We start from the raw sequence: 17547 nt of genomic DNA, 5'->3' as shown, positions 1-17547 counted from the left end.
TTAACATACATTTTTTCTAAAAAAAAATCAACAATCAATAAATAATCTTTACTCAAAAAATCGACTTAAAAAAAATTTCATTTTTAACCAATACTTCTATCTGGTCAAATTAAGCAATTTAGCCAACAACTTAATTGACAATCATTTGCCAAAAAAACCCGCCTTACTCTACTCCATTTATTTATTTGTTCCATTTTGCTCTTGGCTCTTGCTAAGTTGGTTTTACGTAATTACGCCTGCTTGAACTTCAGCTTCACTCTATTTCAAGTGAACTCACAAAAGCACTCTGCAGTCTGCACTCTGCACTCTGCACTCTGCACTCTGCACTCATCCATTGTCTCTCTCCAAACAAGACTTTACAAGTCCTTTTGGGGAATGATTGAGGTGATCTTACACAGATTTAGCTTATACCATAACTCATCTACCAAGCCCTCAAATAAATTAGCTCTATTATTCCTGTCTCTCAAGTCTCGAACTAAAGTTTCTTAATTTCTTTCATATACAATATTTTTAAATAAATCAAAGTTAATATCCTTATTTACTCATTTTCTCTGCTCATACATTTGTTATATTTTTGCTTTTATCAAACACTTTCATCAAATTTGACCACAACTCATCTCTCATTTTTATTTTTTATTTTCCTAAAAAGATCACTTTCACTTGAGTTTGTTACACTACAAGTCTACAACAAGTCAATATCATCAATTTCATGTTTTACCCATGAAATAATTGTTTTTTTGTCATTTACTTAAAACCATTTTCATCAAATTTCAAATTTTTTAACCAAAACCCAAATTAAGTTTCTGTTGTTGAAAAAAACCCATCTCATTTAATCCCCATTTTCATCAAATTTCAATTTCTTTTAACCAAAACCCAAATAAATTTCTATATTTTTTTTATTTTTTAAAAAAACATCTCATTTAAGCCCCATTTTTATCAAATTTCAATTTTTTTTAACCAAAACCCAAATAAAGTTTCTATTTTTGAAAAAAACCATCTCATTTAAACCCCATTTTCATCAAATTTCAATTTCTTTTAACCAAAACCCGAATAAAGTTTCTATTTTTGAAAAAAAAAAACAATCTTATTTAAGCCCCATTTTCATCAAATTTCAATATTTTAACCAAAACCCAATTAAAGTTTCTATTTTTGAAAAAAACCCATCTCATTTAAGCCCCATTTCCACCAACTTCCAACAACAAAAACTCCAAAACTTCTCTCTTTCTTGCTCTTGTCTCTGTTTTTCTCTGTTTTAACCAAAAAAAATCCAACTTACCCAGAAAAAATTCAGAACCCAAAAAAGCTGGTATCTTTACCACATTTTATCACTTCTACATGCATTCATGAGCTGGGTATTTTCTGATCTGCAACTAAAATGGGGTGTTCAATGTCAAATTTGGCTGCCAAATTGGCATTCTTTCCACCATCTCCATCAACTTATGAAGTGAAAAAGAGAGATTCTGATGGAAAATATATAGCAGTTTCAGAAGCAGGTGCAGTACCAATTCCTCAAGAAGATGATCCACTTTTGAATGTTCATGTAATTGAAACTAAAAGAGGAAATAAGATTGTAGCTTTTTACTTGAAAAATCCATATGCTAGGCTCACTGTTCTTTACTCTCATGGAAATGCTGCTGACCTTGGTCAACTCTATGATCTCTTTGTTCAACTTAAAATCAATCTCAGAGTCAACTTAATGGGGTCAGCTTTCTCTCATTAATTTTCTTTTTTTTTTGAAGAAGAATTTATTTGTTTCCTCTGTTTTATTTTATTTTATTTTTATTATGGCCTTATGGATATGTGGGGTTCTAAAGATCAACCCTTTTTCTTTTGGTGTTGTGCTTTTAATGTTTGGGGAATGTTTCATGAGTTGGGCTTTAAATGGGTTTTTTAATATTTTTATTTCTAAAATATGTTGGTGGGAAATTTCAATTTTGCATGATTTTAATTTTTATCCCATCTATAGTTGTAGCAAAGATTCAATGATCTTATCCTTGCTTGAAATGATATTTATATTCTAAGCTATTCGCATGTGAAACACACTTCATACATGAATGAATATAGTTCAACTAACACAAATTAGACAAAATCCGAATATGGGCATCTCAAAAGTAGCTTTTCTAAGTTAAATGTAAAGTTGAAGCACTTAATTTTACCTTTTGGTTTGATAGGATTATTTCCTTCCACTTTATATGTAAGAAGATAAACAGAAAAGTACTGTTTCACTTTGGCCATAGCTTGGGGGCTCACTTATTTGAGAAAATGACCTTTTACGGGGCCGATTCTTTAAGGGTACAAGAGCGCTTGTTCTCTGAACCTATTAAAAAAAAATTAGAAAAGTCGCCCTTTAGTATTTAATAAAGGGCCTATAATTTAGTAGTTATAATTATTGTTTCGTTCGGGGCCTCTAAAATTTTATGGTCGATCCTGCGACTTCTCTTCCTTTGTGATTTGTGAACTTGTAACTCACCTAGTCACCTTTCTTCCTCCCCAAAACAATAACTTGGAAAATAATGTCTAATAACTCACTTCGTCCCTTTAAATTTGGTACCGAAAGTGAAAATCTTCCTCACAAATGTCACTTATGATCCATAATTTCAAAGGGACATATTAGTAATAGTTTACAAAATGCTATGGGAAAAAGGCTTTTTCAATGTTTTTCTCTTTACTAATCTAGATTGTTAATTATTTTGGTTCTTGTGGTCACCACATAGTTAAACCCTTCTTTTGATGCAAATCATTTTAAAAAAAAAATTGTGTGTAAAGCCATGTATTTTTATAGTTTTCCATAGGGATAGTTGTGAGACAGAATCTGTCTTGGACGTCTGTGCCTATAGGATAATGTGGGTTTGTTGGGAATTTGACACTTTTTCCCGTTAAGATGGTGTATGATAACCTTATTTTTTGGTTGCCTCTAATGAACAACATTTACAAATTTAGATTAATGTGATAATCTTTTCTGAATTGTCTTCATTTCTCATTGGTTGGACAAAGCTTATTATAAGTGAAGAAATAATATGGATAGCATTTAGGCAGTAATGCACTCCAAAGTTCGGTGGGGTGAATAACCGAGATGTCAAGGTCTTGAACTTGAGTCTCAACGGCAAGTCAATAGGCCTTGACAATCAGAATCAACGACTTGAAACTGTAAATGCAGAATGTAAGCGACAGGTGATAAGAAATTCAGTTACAAATAGCCTAGTCTCCGCCTAGAGTTATCCGTATTTATTATTCTTGAGAATCCTAGATACAACCTAAAGAAGAATTTAGACCTTCTCTCTGTGTGAAGGTGTGAACGTAACACCTCGCTCAAATTTGGATTGAAAAATAAAAGTTTTTTGCTCAGATGTTTTGCATGAAAATGGTGTGAATATTGTGTGAACTTGGTGTGTTAGTTTCTGAGCTATAATGATCTTTCTATAGGTCATTTCCAACCACTAGAAATGTATTAAACACTCTCATAGACACACCATAAACCAACCGTTAAAGTTGGGATCATAAGCAATCATTAGAAATAAAACATGGGATAAAAGAGCATCAAATCCCCTTAATAATAGAGTTGTTAGGACTTAGGACGAATCAATCAGGATCATAAAGGGCACGAACACCAACGAGTATATAGTCGCCTCCCACGCCCTAGGTTGTACAATGCGACTAAGCAAACACACAAAACACAATTTTAGGCATAAAACATGTCCCAGGTATATATATATATATATATATATATATACACACACTTGAAGAGATGATACAAGCACAAAACTTATGAAGATTACAAGAAAGAACACCCTAATACGCCGACTATGAAATGAAATTACTAAACTTAAATCTACACTTGCACTTGAAAAATCACACGATCAAAGATCATTTGGACTTAAAGTCTTCGGAATCTTGATACTAAACTGAGGCACTTAGAAAGTTTTCCTAAAAGCGGATTCTCCCACACGGTGCTTGGGCTTTAAACTTGGAATACGCCTTTGAGATACAACAATTTACCCTTAATATAAGCACTATATATTAAAGCAATCTAAAGAACAAAAGATTATGTAGGAAGAAAACTCAAAAAAATAGTGATGGAGTTTGCAAGATTCTATCACTAAAATGCATGTAGAGAGAATGGGAGAAAATGGATAAGATAAACACAAAAATCAAACAATGGTTATGTGTGTGTAACTTGTTATCCATAGACCATAATGCAACCACCCATATAAATAATGGTGAATGCATGCTTCTAAAACTGCACATTTTGTAATAAAAGTGGTATATCATTAGCTTTCATGAAGGAACAAATCCTTCCATTGCATAGCATCCGAAAAAACTAACAAGAAAACGCAAAATAACACTTCTAGAAGCAAAGCGACGATTTGTTGCTTATGGAGCAACAAGTCGTCGCCAGAATAGCCGAGTCGGCTTTCTCTAGGCAACGAGTCAGATTTTTCCTCTGTCCAAAATTTGGTTTTCCAGAACACAAGTGATGAGTTGCTGCTTATAAACGATGAGTCGTCGTTTATGTTCAGATCTGTGCACTTCGTAGCTTTTGTTTTCTTTTCTTTGGACTTAAGTTTTACACTTATATTTTCCACTATTTTTATAGTACATGGTATGAACTTTATACACTTATTATACTCTAATTTCGTAGAGGTTCACACCTCGCTACCCCTTTAGTATCCAAATCTTCCATTTTTCTCTTACACATGCAATGCTTCAAACCAACATCAAGAAAACCTAATGGTTACTTAAAAAGTAAACTTCCATTATAAATTATTCATTTATTAATTCAACAAAACTATGCTATTCATAACAAAACTTTGTTATCAATTTTTTTTTGTTTTTTCCATATTAAATTACACATTTACCTTTCTGTTTCTCTTCTATACTCATTTTGTTTTAGGTTAAAGGCATTAAGTTCTTGCGACCTTGACATATGTTCCTTTAAATTTTCTACAAAACACAAATAGAATTAAGAGTTTTTTAGATGTTGCATAACAAATTGTGAGGGACGCATGGAATATTTGGTAGTTGAAATTGACCTCATATTAACTGTAGGTAAAATGCAAATTGTTGGTAACTTTACCATTGAAGTATAAGCTAATGAGTGCCTTTCTTCCATTTGCATAGGATGCAAGTTACAACCTATCATGTTGACCGAGGCTTACCAAGCTCTGATAAGGATAGTTTGCTAGAAGGAAAAAAAAATGTTTTGTAGGGTGTACTTGTAAACTTGCATGAGTTATCAAATAAAGAAAGTGATTCTCATCAATGTAAGAAGCTTGTAGCCAAGAAAGAGTAATGACGTAATGGACAAGGATAGGTTTTCTTTATGAAATCATTTTGTAAAGCTGTGTGCTAGCGTGCTATGTCAATTGCATAAGCGTACTAGGTTTTGATTTCATCTTACCTTTTTGTGGTAATAGTAAGGTCAACACTATTCATGACGAGCTTTGCTTGTATTAAATTTCTGAAAGTTAATGTTATACCCTTTTTAAGTTTAAGGTGTTCATACTCCATATCCTGTTAAATTATATTTCACTTCTTGATGTGATGACTAGGTTCAATAATTTGTCATAGATTTCAAATTGCAATTAAATTTACCCCTAAATATCATATATATTTGTTATAATGTCTTCCTTTCCAACATTTCTACTGCGTGTTTATTTATCCTGGTGTACAAATTCTCAGGTTTGATTATTCTGGATATGGTGCATCTACTGGTAAGGTACGCTGTCACATTATTAAGTATCTCTTCACCTATAGTTTTGATGCATGATAAACATTGCGGACTTGGCATTCCTATTAAAGAGCAATGCTACAAGTGTTTTCTTCTTGGTGGAAAACCCATTTTCACTAATAACTCACACGAAAACTAGGTACAACCCCATGTAAATCTTTGCTTGAAATTTGAATATTAAATTGGGCCTGAGAGAGTATTATGTTATTGCTATAAAATCTAGACACCCAATAAGTACTAGCAAAAGATTACATCGGTGCTTATACTGTTTATCAAATTATTTTCTTGCCTATGTGCCAAAGAAATTTTCACCATGAAACATCTTAGCTTCTCATTATGTTAGTTAAGTACATGATAAAGCTGCATATAGATCGGTATAATGACAAAGTTCCATTAGATTCTATGACTTTTCTTATAACATATATTAATTAAATAGATTTGAGGCTTGCTATGCTGATTACTTTTTTAACGTGTTTTCCCTTGTCCAGCCAAGTGAGGGCAATACATATGCAGATATAGAGGCTGTTTATCAGTTTCTTCAGACTGAATATGGAACTTGTCAAGAAGACTTAATTTTATACGGGCAGTCGGTTGGAAGTGGGCCCACACTACACCTGGCTTCAAAACTACGAAGGTTGAGGGGTGTGGTTTTGCACAGTGCCATCCTCTCTGGACTTCGTGTTCTATGCCATGTGAAGTTCACGTTCTGTGTAGATATCTATAGGGTGAGTGATTTCTATTCTTCTATCCATACTATTTGGAGTTTGTACGTGATCCACATTATTTGAAGGGTTTTATTTCATCTGACATGTATGACTTGGTGGATTAAGTGAGTAACAACACTAAGTCACACTAAGTAAAACCAACAAGGTGCAAATTGCAATTAGAAAATTACATGATTTGTGATGATTGAAGTTTGTGATTCCTTTCATTTACTATACTTAACCAAAATGATGATTTTAATGCAGAATATAAGAAAAATTCGGAAAGTAAAGTGTCCTGTGCTGGTGATACATGTAAGTTATCATACATCTGAATGCATTTTTGTCTATCTCTGGTAGGTAGTTCAACTCATTGTTAAAGTGTTCATTTGTTATCCACATGTGAGTTGTCCCATGGTCAATGTCCTCTTGAAAGCCACTTATAATTTGGATGCAATTCAACTATTCAGTTTGAGTTTGAATTTGACTGGTTTATATCATGATTGTGAGAAATTTGGCATTTGAATTTTGGTGCTCAAATCCGAACCGATTGAATGCAACAATATTACGTAAATCTCCAACAAACGCGATTCCCAAGGAGATGAGCGAATTATGTGATATTGGATTGTCGTCGTCCAAACAATTATATGTATCCCAGGAATAAGAACATATGCTTTCTCATGTTGACTTTCTCATGTTGAGATATACATGGTTATGCGCCCATGGTAATATAAGGATATAATAACAATTATAAATGAAATAATAGAGGTATATTGAATCGAGGGGTAAAAACGTTAGAAATTGTGGGAAAAGTACTCGATAATTTAGAGTAACTGCTCAACATTTTAATATGGTAGTTTGGTTCAAATCATTGGGTAACATGATGCATCAAAATCTTAGTCGGAAATGTATAATCTTCTGGGGTTGTGATCAGGGTTCTGACAGCCCCCGTGTATCCATGGGTGTTTCTTGAGATAGGAAACCAGACTACCCTCATGCATACCCCGGAAAAAGGATCCTTGTGTTATGGATACATTTCTTGCTGAGTTAGGATTAACGGGTGGCAACTGGTGCATTTTACGAGCCAGCAGCTACTAGTTTTGGATATGGTAAAAGACTTATTGTGATGAACATTGGTGTTAGACCATTTCTCTTGTAAAGCGACATGATTGTATCTGGGTGGTGTGCAGGCTAGATTACATTCCTATGCTTGCAAGCCTCATAATATTTTTTTACGAGGATAGTCCATTTACATAAGGATCATTGCCTTCGATTAGCAAGGGCAAAGCGGGCTATTGTCCAGGGCCCCAAATTTTTTAGGCCCAAAAACTTTTTTCATGTACAAGGTTGATATTAACTTAAATTAAAATTTAAATAATTCATGCTTTTTGCTAACTAATAAGAGTTAGGGCCGGCCATAAACTGCATCTGTAAAACAAGGACACTTGACGTATTGCACACATCTGGCCCGACTCCGGACAAGGTCATATAGCCAATGATTTTCTGCAAACTATAAACTGCATCTGTAAAACAAAGCTGGAAACTCACTCTTTGTTCTTTGATACTGAAAGTATACATTAATTCAAGTGTTACTTTCTGAGTTTCTCATGGTGATTTCTGCACTTTTGTCAAATTATGAATCATCCATATTCGATGCAGGGTACGGAAGACGATGTAGTGAATTGGTTACATGGGAATGGACTATGGAAACGAGCCAGGGAACCTTATGAACCCTTGTGGATCAAAGGTGGCGGCCACTGCAACTTGGAGCTACACCCTGATTACATTCGCCACCTCTGCCGATTTGTACAGGAAATGGAGAACGTTACCACCCAAATACGCCTCAAGAAAATCCGAGATACCCTCAAGCTCCACCCAAAACCCCCGCATCCACAAGCTGCCAATACGACATGCAGCCGGTCATGTAGCTGTTGGGACTGTTGTAGTTGTACCTGTAAGATGAAATGCTGGAAACCTCGTTGCCCAAAATCTCGTTGCTGCTTCCCGAACTGCTGCTCTGCAAACCGCTGCTCAGTAAATTGCTGCCGGAGTTGTTTTAACTGCCCTAAATGCACAAATTGCTGCAGTTGTTTCGGATGGCCAAAATGCCTGACTTGCTGCGTACCTAGTTGCTTCAAATGTTCACAACCGAAATGCCCAAGTGAGTGCTGTTCTTGCAAAGGGTGTTGTACGTGGAATTGTTGTTGCTGTTGCTGCTCTACGACTGATCAAAGGCGTGAGGATTAGTGGGTTTTTACTTTCATTTTACCTTGTCCATGTGTATGTATAGATTTGCAGAAGTAGCTAACCCTTTACATTCTCCAATTTGGTTATTTGTGCAGTTTAGTGGCCTAAGTTATACCAATTGTTTGTTTTTGTTTTACTACCATAGTCTTTTTACAATATGACTAGAGCATTAGCATTAAAATTAGTGGCATTTTTAGGAGCTTTGGATGGGAAATTAAACATAAATGATTCTGCAAACTCACACAAGTTCACTGCTGTTTCATGGAGTAGTGTTTACTGGGTGCAAATTTGTATTGTACTCTATATGTTTGAATATGTGCTTTCAGCCAGTTTGGTTGTCAGTATTAAATGACGAGAATAATGATAGAAAGTGTAGTATGGCGGTAATAGTAATAGAAAGTTTAATATTAGCGGGAAAATCTCAAGATAAGTTTGGAACAACTTGTTGATATCTGTTGTTTTCTTCTGGAAACAAATTTGATAGACTTTGTTGTTTCTACTCTACAACAACTTGACAGGAACTTAATCATGTATACTTTATACTTGATATTACGACACACTTACATTGATCTTGCTTGTACACATGAAACTAAACAATCAAGTTAGTCCATTATTTGGTTTGTTATCATCAAAACCATGTAAAGCTACTCTTGACATTGCTTTCAAACTTAATTAATATACTGTTATTTCAGGTATTCTTGGTTTACCTTTTAAAATCCCATTTTTATTATTAAATTTAATTAAAATAAAATTTTGCCTTTTTTTGTGGATATGATCCTTACTTATCTGCTATTGTTTGCATGAAAAGATTAAATTATTTTGATCATTGCGGATAAGCACGTTAGGTCTCTAGTTGAATTTTTACCTTAGTCTTGAATGTATCTAAAGCTTCATTAATTGAAAACAATAAGAATATAAAGCAAAATTTTGAGTAAATTTACTCAGAATAATTCAATTTTTCAATGATTTTTCTACAATAATTTCAGCTTCTCATTAATCATGAATAATTTCAACTTTATAAAATGTTTGCTAAGAGTACTCTCAACCGACCTTTAACCGACCTTTAACCTACTTAACATGTTATTTTGTGAAATAAAAAATAAAAAAATAAATTAAAATTGTCAAAAAAAAAATCTGAAACAAAAACATCACTGCCCCTCATCTTCATCAATTGAATTATGCTCAAACTTCACCACAATGACGATTCATGTAACATTAAGTTTGCTTGGTAAGGCAGTTCATTTGATATATTTCAGCACATATCCTAATTTCGGCCACTACGACCACCACTAACCCCCATCCTCTCCCTCTCCCCCTCCCCCTTCATATTTCCCCTGGCTTTTAACTCTTGTATTTTTATTAATACCATTTTATTATTTGAAATTCACATGATTGCATGTGAAATGAAAAGCGTTCAGTGATTTATTTATTTTGGTAATGGATTTTCATGATTCCATTAATGTTTTGCACATTTTTCAGAAAATATTTCATGATAGATTTTCTGCATATAGTATGTGATTTTTTTCTGGGAATCTTATATAATTTGGGTTGGATTGAGTAGGTGTTTTGTATGGATATGACTGCTAAAATTAATGATAGACTTAGTAGAATGAGTTAGATTTAATTAGCTTAATATCTGACATTCTTTACACAGATTTCTGATTTGAAGCCTACTAAATACGAAAGAATTGGGTTGCCAAAGTTGGGTAGGTGATGGTAGTTGTTTGCAGGTTGAGGGATAGGAATGTGGTGGTCTGTTAGGAGGTACGATGGGAGTTGGATGGCAGGGCGGGGTGGATTACAAAGAGGGAGGGCTGTACTTGATACAACCATTTTCGATTTACAAAAATAATGCTGATTACAAAGTTAACAATCACAATTACAAGATTTTTTTCCTCACAACAACAGCAGTCACAGTCAGTGAAGATATTGATTTTCCTACTTACTACTTAAACTTTGTTGGTTTTAACAACTTGAAATCACAATCTTATGATATATCACTTCTTTATGGTAGATTGGTAGGTAAAAAGTTTAAGCTTTAATTATATTAATAAAAAAAAAACAAAATTGTGATAATATTTCTCATTTGAATATAATATAATATAACCTATGTGATTGACCAAGTAGTTGGATTCAGTGATGTGCATATGCAATCTCACAAAAAAAAAAAACTCTAGACTGTTGCTTATCCAAGGTAATTAATTAATTACCAAATTAGGCATGGCCACGGTCCGGGTTGGTCCGGTTCCGTTCCGGTTCCATCCGGTTCCGGTTCCACCCGGTTCCGGTTCCATTTGGAACCTGTCGCGAACGGTTCCGGTTCCGGTTCCGGTTCCGGGCGGTTCCAAACGGTTCCTTAGCGGTTCATGAGGCGGTTCCGGCGGTTCCAACTCACGGGACGGGCGGGTCGGACCATCGGTTCCATTTTAATTTTTTCTTTAAATTTTTGTATAATAAAAAAATACTATAATATCGCGGACGTACCTTTGATGATTACTTGATTATTAGCGAAATTCATTGCATGTCAAGTTGTCATCGTTATTGAAATATTTACTAAAATGAATGGAAAAAAATTAATTAATAAGAAACGAATCAATGATAATGTCGATAAAGATGATTAATAAAAAAAGAGGGAGAAAATGGACTTGAACCTAGTACCCAAATGAATACTAAGCTGCCTACGTATCCCGAAGGAATCAAAGCCCACGTAGTTCTTTGTCATACCTTTTATTTATAGTTGTTGAGTGTTGATTCATCGTTGTCGCTTGTCGGATTGATCCTATTCGTCTTCGTCATCATCATGTGGTTGATATTGATTAGATGCTTCCGCTGACTCTCCTCCTGACGATGATGAAGTTGCATCCATCATCATCCATGGATCATCATCGTCGTCTTGATCATCATCGTTCCTTAGTCCTTGTGTTCGTATCTCCGCTTGGTCCCAATCTTTCTTGCAAACACATATTTGAATACTATGTGGAGCAAGACGAGATCGCTTTTCATCCAGAACTCTTCTACCTGCACTAAAAGCAGACTCCGACGCAATAGTGGACGCGGGAATTGCAAGGATATCCTTTGCAATTCTCGATAAAATGGGAAATTTAAAAGATTTTTCTTTCCACCACTCCAAAATATTATAGACACTTGGGTCTATTTCAAAGTGGTGTTTTAGATAACTATCTAGTTCTAAAAATGTGGTCGAGGAAGAAGAAGATCCTACAAAACTATCATCTTGCGTCATTATGTTAGCAATTACTGAATTATAGAAAGAGGGACGAGCCGAAACGCTAGCACGCCTAGACATATCGCGTTTCGGGTTATATACACTAGCGTAAAATTCATACAGTTCAGCTAAATATTTTTTACATGTTCCGACATAATAAGCTACATCGGAAGACGGGCGATCTAACGCTTGATAATAAAATCCTATTACTTTGGTTAGGACCTCGGTTTTAAAACGTGGGTCCAAAATGGTTGCGATTCCATAAATGTAAGGAAAATCGGTAAAATATGATTTCCATTTTTCCATCATTTCAGCAAGAATCGGCCTTAATTGTGGGTTAGTATCTTCTTGTGTATGTTTAAGCAGGTGATAAAAAATAGTAATACATTCACTTATTACTAAGTGAACGTTCGGTTCATAAACATAAGAAAAAATCTTAGTCGCGTGGTCATACGCTTCTAATATGTTATGTACACCTATTGCTAATTCCCAAGTTTCATCAGCTATGAAACTATCTGTACACTCACTATATAGTTGTGTTATTACTGGGCGATAAGCAATCGCCTTTCTTAATAAATCGTTCGTTGACCCCCAACGTGTAGGAGTATCTAATGACCAATACACTTTTTTAAGTTGGTATTGGTCACATAATTGTTTATATCTTCTTTTAATCTTTCCGATCCTAAGCCATTTTACTATATCCCTAATTGGTTCTAATAATTCACTTAATTGTTTTATACCTACTTGACAAGATAAGTTAACTATGTGCGCACAACAACGTATGTGTAATAAGCTACCCCCAAGGATTAAACTAAAGGCGGGTTCGTTAAATAAAAGTTCTATACATTTTATGTTTGCGGTTGCATTATCTGTTGAACAACAAAATATTTTATCTAATAAGTTCCATTCCCTACATATCTCTATTAATCTATATTTTATGTTTTCGCCGGTGTGTCTTTCTGGCATAGTCTCAAAAGCAATTATTCTTTTTTGAATAATCCAATTTCGATCTATCCAATGTGCTGTTACACACATATAAGATTCTAAATGTGGGGGAGCAGACCATATGTCAGTTGTTATGCTAACCCTACCATTAAACGATTTAAACATTTCAACTAGGTCATAGCGCATTGATTCGTATAATTTAATTGTTCGTCTTTTAAGAGTGTTCCTAGGGATTGCTCTAAATTGTGGTTGCAATTGTTGTCTAGTGAGACGCTCATATGCCCTACTTTCACCGTGGTTAAAAGGCAATTCATCGCAAATTACATACCTAGAAAATTCATCAATCATGTCATTACGATTATATCTAAAAGGCATACCTGTGTTGGGAATGTCCCATTGTGTCTGTCGGCTTCCACTTGTGGTCCCGCTGCCGCTTGATGCATGAGTTTCTTTTGTGATTCCATGCTTCTTTGCCAAATGTTTGTTAAAAGATCCCGTTCCACCACCTAACACGTATTCACAAAACACAATAAATAAATGTTTATAAAATATGAATATATAATGTATGAATGTATTATGTATGTATAAAAAACTTAAAAAGTATTTACCTCTGGCGAAATTGTATGAAACTAAGGGCTTTACTCCTTGACTTTCACAAATTTGACAAGTGCATAGGAACATATCTGGATTCTCGGTTGGTTCTTTTGTGAAATACGACCACACATGTGAAACAGCTCTACCACTAGAAGGTGGCATTGCCGGAAAAGGTTGTCTTACTGGTTCATCTTCATCTAAATAAATAATTTAAAATTATAAAACTATAATTAAATAAATAAATAATTTAAAGTTTAATTAATTTGAAGAATAAAATTATAAAACTAACCGATAGTTTGGAAATTGACTCGTTTACCACGAGCTTGTCTTTGTTGTTGTTGTTCTCCTTGTTCTTCATCTGATCTTGTTGATGACTGTCGAGATATTTGTACCCCAATTGGGGTCGTTGGTTCTTCTTCTTGTTCTTCTTCTTCTTCAATTTGTATATCTTTTTCCACTTCTTCTGCATATTGATGTAACTCCGGGTCGTACCCTTCCGGATAATTAGGTTCATAATTATAATTACTAATGGAGGGTGTTGTTGATACCGACGGAGTAGAAGTGGCCTTTCTTTTGGAGGAACTGGAACCTCCTAATGATTTTGCCACTTTAGTAACTTTTTTTGTGGCTTTTTTCAAAAATGAAGACATGATTGATAGTATAGAAGTAAAAATAGAAATATAGAATTAAGAAATAAATAAATGATTAATTATGTAACTAACTAAATTAAGAAATAATTAGAAGACTAATTATGTAATTAAGAGAATAATTGCGTAATTAAAGAATTAAGTAGAGAGAGTAGGAGAAGAGATGAGTTGTGAATGAAAATGATTGAAAGTGATGAGTATTTATAGGATGGATTCCAACGGCTCTCTAACGGCTAGTTTGGCTCAACGGTTCCATGGAACCGGTGGGCCGGTTCAACCGGACCGGTTCCGGTTCCGGTTCCATGGAACCGTTGAGCCGGTTCAACCGGACCGGTCCCGGTTCCGGTTCCAGAACCGGTTCCATGGAACCGTTGGACCGGTTCTCCCGGACCGGTTCCGGTTCCAACCCGCGGGTTTTTTGGCCCGGTTCACGACGGTTTTTTCCGGCGGTTTCACGGTTCCGGCGACTTTTTCCGGCGGTTTCACGGTTTCGCGGTTCGGGGCGGTTCGGAACCTGTCGCAAACGGTTCCGGTTCCGGTTCCGGTTCCAAGCGGTTCGGGACCGGTTCGGTTCCGGGTAACCCGCCCCGTGGCCATGCCTATTACCAATATATACCAAGGGAACTAATTTAATTATATATTTTTTTGTAAAGAGTATTCATAGTATATAGCTTAATACTAATTCATAAGTTAAGAACATAGGTACAAATTAGTTGATGTAAAATAAATTTTAAATATATGTCGTTACAGATGCTGGTTGATGCAACTGGTTATAAGTATGAATATACTCTTGGGGATAGTAGTAAGGTATGAATAAAATCAAACTTATTATTTTTATTATAGACTGCAGTGCAGATATTGCTGGATATGAACATACAACTTCTGAATTTACTTTTTCTGAGAAGGTAAATATTTAATTAAAATCAATACTAATAAAATTGTAATTAATCTAAAAATATTTTCTCCTTTGGTATTATAGGAATCTGAATCGATCATGGATGATAGCACCTCAATTACACCGTCAAAAAGGAATTACAAATTCATGTTCTCAGCTGCAGACGGAGAACAATACAACCTTTCTTTTCTTTAGTTGTCTTTAATAATTTACTGTGAAAAATTTTTACATTTGTTTAATTTGTCATAATTTTTGTCTTTTTAAATTTGCTCAATTTCTATTTGTTGAATAGAAATAATTAATTTTATTCACTATTCATAATTATGATAAAGAAATATTTAATAGCACAATTTTCATGGATAAAAGATATTTCTCTATGATATATTGAATGACAAGATAATGAAAAAGTTTTGATTATTTCCAATGCCAAGCTAACGTGTAGGTGTAGCTTTGATCATGACATTGAGATTTGCAATGGCAATTAAATGCATTGATTGATAAAAGGTTTTTGACTTATATAAAAATTATTTATAATTGTGTTTGACTAAAATAATAAAAATTTGTTGTATTAATTAAAATGTATATAACACAAATTAAATAAGATTTCATTTTACTATGTTTTAATTATAAATTAAAAGAATTTAGACTGATTGATCAATAGTATCTAACAATTAAGACTGATTGAATTTTTTAATATCAGTTCATCCTATTTTTCGTCCTACTAAATTCGTTATATTTTTATCATTAAACTAATATAATCCTTCTTTTTTAGGGATATTGTTTAATTTGGTTTTCGTACATTTGTCATGGCTATTGTTGAAACCTTAATATTAAATTATGTAAAACTAAAAATTATAACAAATTAGATTTTAATAATCATCGCGTTGAGACGAATTAAAAACTATCTCACTTAACTACGTTTTAACTTACTTATTACGAATAAAATTTTATAAGTGAACTGAGAATGTGTCAAAAACCAAATGAGACAAAGTTACTAAAAATGAAATTAATATATGTTACATACATATTTTGTAAAGAAGTGTAAAATACTACTCTTATATCCCTTTAATTTGTCGTAATTTTCATCCTTTTAAATTTGCTCAATTTTTATTTATTAAGAAGAAATATTTAACTTTATTCACTATTCATAATTATGAAATGAAGTATTTGATAGCACAACTTTATATTATATTATTAGATTTTGACGAAAAGATGCATGTATAAATGTTGAGCTATAACATTTAGTTTTACTTGCACATTATAACTCCCATTGTAGTAGTATATTTTGTTGTGTTGGTATTTAGAATAAAAGAGCTATTCACTAAGTAATTCGACTATGCTTAGAACTTTAATGGAAAGTGGACAATTTATTAATAATGCTAGGGTATTCCATAAAATTATTTTTTAATTCATAAGTATCTATTTCATATTAAAGATTAGTTTTTATGTTGTTTAATTTTTAAATATTTACTATTATTCAATTAATATTATGTAGGGAACATCTATGGATAAAGAAAATCATTAGGCTAAAATTGCAAGATTAAAGAGGAAATTAATACTGGAAGAAAAAAAAAGGAAAAACAATCAATAAATATTCTCCAGATAATTTATGAATTTAAATTCTAATTAAATCATTAATCAAATGTAAAATTATGTTTTATATGTATGAATTTGCTATTAATATATATTGACAATGCTATAAACTTTGCAGTAAAAAAGGGACGTTCTCAGGCACAAGGCTATTATGCAGATGTATCTATACCGACACAGGCAAAATTTTTTATCTCTATAGGTAAGTTTAGTAATTTTTCTATGGGTAATATTTCTATACTGTTAATTTTTATTCTATCTTTTTAGGTTCAATATTTGAGTGTTTTATGCTATATTCACCATATGTTCATGTATTATTTCTTTATTTTTTTGTAGGCCAAAATCAGGAATGTGAAAGATCACTTATACCCATAAGACAACCATTCAAAGATATTACAAATGGTTATTTTTAAGTTTATAACTCATCATATATATATATATATATATATATATATATATATATATATATATATATATATATATATATATATATATATATATTATATATATATATATATATATATATATTAACAATGTCTATGATTAATAATTATCTTGAAATTATGACAGTTTCTTGTCAAAACTTATAATACTCAAAAAACTTCAACATTATCAAATTGCTTTGATACGTCGCCAAGTTCTAGCGAAACACATTGGAGTAACACTACAAATGGTAAGTAAATTATTATATCTTTCTTTTGTATTGTACACATAATAAATGATTATGCATACTTATACTATATTTTTTTCAATAATTTAGAGTGTTTAAAAGAAACATTTGCTCTTCAAAATGTGTGTTCAATATCCAATGCTATATCAATAAGACTTGCACGATCAAGAAAATACACAATTTAGAGGAACAACATAATTTACAACTTATTTCATGACACTGAAGTAACTGTATCACAATCAACTGACAACTGTGAATCAGGTATTATTAGATCAATTAAAAATTTGAAATACTAAATCCAATCTAT

The 17547-nt window shown here is 33.1% G+C and overlaps 1 protein-coding gene across 1 annotated transcript; it reads left to right on the top strand.

Moving 5' to 3' along the window:
- Positions 1-231: 231 nt before the first annotated feature.
- LOC130800108 (uncharacterized) lies at positions 232-9085 on the top strand. The gene is made up of 5 exons (XM_057663459.1): positions 232-1701; positions 5680-5716; positions 6217-6453; positions 6697-6744; positions 8089-9085. The coding sequence occupies exons 1-5, from the start codon at positions 1376-1378 to the stop codon at positions 8674-8676; spliced, it is 1236 nt and encodes a 411-aa protein (XP_057519442.1). The 5' UTR covers positions 232-1375; the 3' UTR covers positions 8677-9085.
- Positions 9086-17547: the final 8462 nt, after the last annotated feature.

Source organism: Amaranthus tricolor, chromosome 14 (genome assembly GCF_026212465.1).
Source record: "Amaranthus tricolor cultivar Red isolate AtriRed21 chromosome 14, ASM2621246v1, whole genome shotgun sequence".
Taxonomy (NCBI): domain Eukaryota; kingdom Viridiplantae; phylum Streptophyta; class Magnoliopsida; order Caryophyllales; family Amaranthaceae; genus Amaranthus; species Amaranthus tricolor.
This window is presented reverse-complemented; position numbering and strand designations above follow the sequence as displayed.

What these genes read in the sequence shown, in the direction of transcription:
- LOC130800108 (XM_057663459.1), top strand. Translation starts at nt 1,376, where the DNA reads ATGGGGTGTTCAATGTCAAATTTGGCTGCCAAATTGGCATTCTTTCCA. An exon ending in ATGGTGCATCTACTGGTAAG is followed by an intron (nt 5,717 to 6,216) that starts GTACGCTGTCAC and finishes TCCCTTGTCCAG; the next exon opens with CCAAGTGAGGGCAATACATA. An exon ending in TCTGTGTAGATATCTATAGG is followed by an intron (nt 6,454 to 6,696) that starts GTGAGTGATTTC and finishes ATTTTAATGCAG; the next exon opens with AATATAAGAAAAATTCGGAA.